At 32.6% G+C, this 4,523-nt stretch overlaps 1 protein-coding gene across 1 annotated transcript; it reads left to right on the plus strand.

The window, feature by feature from the left end:
• Positions 1–2,529: 2,529 nt before the first annotated feature.
• Positions 2,530–3,489, plus strand: LOC110290458 (olfactory receptor 5I1-like). The gene has a single exon (XM_021157005.1). The coding sequence runs from the start codon at positions 2,530–2,532 to the stop codon at positions 3,487–3,489; it is 960 nt and encodes a 319-aa protein (XP_021012664.1).
• The last annotated feature ends 1,034 nt before the right edge of the window (positions 3,490–4,523 follow it).

Genomic DNA, 4,523 nt, shown 5'->3' on the forward strand with positions numbered 1-4,523 from the left:
TCATAGCAGCCTTATTTATAATAGCCAGAAGCTGGAAAGAACCCAGATGCCCCTCAACAGAGGAATGGATATATTGGGTTTTTTCAGAATTCCAAGATGGAAAGTCAGTTCAGGCCACCTCACAAATCACATCTGTCTTGAATAATTTATGAAACATTTCTAATGAGTAATATTTAAAGATTTAGGTGAAAACTTTCAAAGATATGGAACTACAGTTAATCAATTTGATTTCACATTATTTTTAGACACATATAATTGAACTTGAACTCCTATATAGTTCTGTGACACCTTCCTTCAACTAAGGTCACATTCATTAGATGTGATTAAAGTGAAAAATTGGTAAACTAACATACCATGCTATACACACCACGAGTTATAGTATTTTGCTTTCTTTATCACTACTCTTTCGTATGACCTGATGCTGTATTTCCATCTGTCACTGTTCCATACTTGATAAATTTCTTCCTTTCCAAATAAAATTATTGTTCTGTTCTTTATTTTCTAACCAGAAAAGGAACTAACACAAAATATTCACAAAATATATGGGTGTTTACTGAAAGAAGACTTTAGAAAATAGTTTTGCCTTAAGTAATTAGAATTTCAGTTCAGTATAGATATAAATATATTAATTCATGGTATATTTTCCTACAACAGTATTATTTTCAAAGTCTAATTATAAAGAATGGAACTAGACTCATTTTTTATTTCAATTATATTTATTGATGTATTTATGTATAAATCAATGTGATATTTCAGTTCATTCTACTACTTTTTACACATAATATTCTGAGTGGGATTTGAAAAACTCTTGTGGTTACTTAAATCAGGGGGCTAACAAATGTTATTAAGTTTTATATAGTCCACAATTTAGAAAGTCAAAGTGATTGTCTTTGAGGCATTTCCAAGACAAACATTTGTTGCATCATTCCATTTTATGCTTAATGAATTCCTTCGTGAAACTGTTTAATTGCTCACTTGTTTTCTCATAGGAATTTGGATACTACTGCTTGGGTTCCTAGAAGCTCATGTGAGATTAAAGTCCTAAGAGCAAACCGTAAAATGTACTGCCTTTCCTGGGAACCCAACCTTTTTAAGGGAGGTGTACTTTCCTTGAAGAACAGAGACGGTATGTCAAAAATGGAAAATGAGAAATGCTATAATGGATTTATAATTTTCGTTTAAGTGTTACACATGTTTTCCATTCAAAAATAAACTGACTCACAACAGTGAAGAAGGAGGTGAATGAGAGAAGGGTAGTCATTTGGTAAGTATTCTTATCATAATCATCAGATATTGACACTAGGTGGGACTACAGTGGTTCAATTCTCACAATCACCATCTAGAAATCTGGTGATTGACTTTGAACATAACTATAGCTAAGCATGTTTTTCATCATCTTGGTTAGTCGAACAAAAACCCTAGAAATAATTCCCAATACAATTAAAGTGTGTTATTTTTAAGACATCAATCCATATTATTAGACCCTGAGGCAACATCAAAATAGGAATACTTCATAGTAAAGTATTAACTATATAAATTAAACAGAACTAGGCATGATGGAACACACCTTTCATCTAGGACTTGGGAGGCTGGCACAGGTGGAACTCTATGAGTTAGAGGTAGGTCAGCCTGTTCCTGTAGTGAGCCACAGTCCAACCAAATCTACACAATGAGACACAGCTTCAAAACAACAACACCAATAAACAAATGAAGGAACAGAAAAATTGACAGATTTAGATAGCAATTGGTGTGAACTTAATTTGTAGAACACATTGATTTCTCCTTATTTTAACTTAACAATATCATTACTTTAAAAAAAAGCATTTAATAAACCTGCAGGAGAGATCATAACATAAAAATAAAATTAGTGAAATTGTGACATTTAGTATGTAGAACTTTAAATAATTATATACAGATTAATTGGTTTCAGTCAATCACTCTCAGATTAGAGATGAACTTCAGATATGGTACATGTTTGTCCTCCTGAACATTCCTGAGCTTCTGTGGAACAGAACTAATACTCACTGCACAATTATTCCTAGTTTTTATTTTGTTTTATTTTATTTTGTGTTATTCATGGTAACTGAATAACCCTGAGGACATCCTTTGTTCATCACCTGGAAACCATATTCTAAAGTGAAAACAAATCCCTCTGCTCTTTTGTTGACTATTCTGGAACTGAGATATTTTTATCTACTATAGCAATTGATGAGACGAAATACAGGTAACTGACAAATTGGTTCACAGCTGTAAAACAGCACACTGAGTAACCATTTGACAATGATGGTAGAAAGCTAATGAAATTAAAAGTAAGCTGTCATCCATATTTAGCGAAACCTACAATGTAATGATGAAAATGAAGAATAAAAACTTTAACAAGACATTATAAATTATAACTTAGCATCAAGTTGGAAAATTTATTTAGTCTGCTATTATTCTTATTCCATACAAATGAGGTAGATTATAAATCACTTTTCTATTGAATTTTAAATTTATCTACATGTTTATTACATTTTTATTCTACCTGGGATGCAGAAACCAAAATTTCTACAAATAATGAGTCTGGAGAACAGCACTGTGAAGACTGAATTCTATCTCCTGGGATTCAGTGATCATCCAGAGCTCCAGAGTCTCCTATTTGCTGTGTTTTTCTTCATCTACTTCATTACTCTGATGGGGAATATTGGCATGATCTTATTGATCACACTCAGTCCTAATTTACACATTCCCATGTACTTTTTCCTCTGTATGCTGTCCTTTATAGATGCATGCTATTCTTCTGTCATTGCCCCCAAATTACTTGTGGATCTGATTTCTGACAAGAAGGTGATTTCTTACAATGGCTGTGCTACACAGTTGTATTTTTTCTGCTCTCTGGTTGATACAGAATCTTTCCTTTTGGCTGCCATGGCTTATGACAGGTACATTGCAATCTGTAATCCCCTGCTTTATACTGTAATTATGTCCAAAAGAGTCTGTACTCAGCTGGCATTTGGAGCATTCTTGGGTGGAACTATGAGTTCAATAATCCATACTACTAACACTTTCCAGTTGTCATTCTGCTCCAAAGAAATTAATCATTTCTTTTGTGATATCTCTCCACTCTTCTCTCTGTCTTGCACTGATACGTACACACATGACATTATACTGGTGGTGTTTGCAAGTTTGGTGGAAGCTGTGTCTCTTCTTGCTGTTCTGCTCTCCTACATGTATATTATAGTGGCCATTCTTAAAACAGGTTCTTCAGAGGGAAGAAAGAAAGGGTTCTCTACTTGTGCTTCTCACCTGACAGTAGTTACTATTTATCATGGCACTCTGATTTTCATTTATTTGCGTCCTAGTACAGGACATTCGATGGATATTGACAAAATGACTTCTGTGTTCTATACATTGATTATACCCATGCTTAATCCCTTGATATATAGTCTCAGGAACAAAGATGTCAAATTTGCTTTTAGGAAAATTATGAGCAAGAAATCATTTTCTTAGGTAAGTAAAGATGGGCTTCACAACATTAGCAAATTTCATTAGTTTTTTTTCTTCTAAATTTGCAAAAATCACTTAAATATTTTGTTTCCACAACTGTATGTATAATGAGGTTACATTAAGAAAGAAAGTCCAGTGAAACTGGAAACTGGGCATCTTCACTGTTATTTCTGACTTTCACTGTAATTTTTAAAGTTTCTATGCTTTGTATTTTTTCCATGTAAGATTGCTTTTTGAGTTAATTTCATTGACTTTCATGCTAAGTTTTCCCCACAATTTTCAATAGCAAATCCAACTTTTCTTATTGTTGTAAGAGTATATTATAATGCGGTTATATCAGATTTACTCCTCCAACTCTTCCCAGATCCTCCTAACCTCACAATATATTCTTCTTTGTTTCTTTCTTATTTTTCACTCATAAAGTTTGTGACAATGGGGCAGATCAGGGGGAGTCTTGCATCATAATAATCACCTTAGTATGAAAAATATTGCTTCATACTTTTTCTCTTTTCCTTTTGAATTGCAAGTACTATAAACTCATTGTAGCTTATTTGTTCAGATAAAACAAACATTTAAATCCTCCAATATTAAACTTTTTTCTGAGCACACATTGAATGACAGAAGACAATTTGTGTTTTAAATTTTAACTGAATGATTGATATAAAAGATTTTGTTTACTTTTGAATCTTGTCTATGCTTTCTACCTTGCTAGCTATGAACTGTGTTGTCTCCCACTTCCATAGCTACTCCTTCCTGTTCACCAATTAATCCCATGGTTTTGATGACAGTGTCTGCCTCAGTGTAAAACCTGAGTGGTTTTTTTTTTTTTAAGAAATAAATATCAGTTTACTATTGGTCACTTTTAATTTAGTTTATATAACTTTGAGATTCAAAGTGTAAATTTTCCTCTTGTACTGTTTTGACATAATTCTTATGAATGGACCTTTCAATACAGGTATATTTAGTAAGATATTACCCAATATGTTTTTCCTAAACAATAGAGTACAAATTTTATGAATATTTGTATATGCTGTATA

The sequence above is a fragment of the Mus caroli genome, unplaced genomic scaffold, assembly GCF_978045245.1.
Source record: "Mus caroli unplaced genomic scaffold, Mus_caroli_1 scaffold_2, whole genome shotgun sequence".
NCBI lineage: Eukaryota > Metazoa > Chordata > Mammalia > Rodentia > Muridae > Mus > Mus caroli.

Excerpts from the sequence above, each read along its gene's own strand:
- LOC110290458 (XM_021157005.1), top strand. The coding sequence starts at position 2,530 with ATGCAGAAACCAAAATTTCTACAAATAATGAGTCTGGAGAACAGCACT.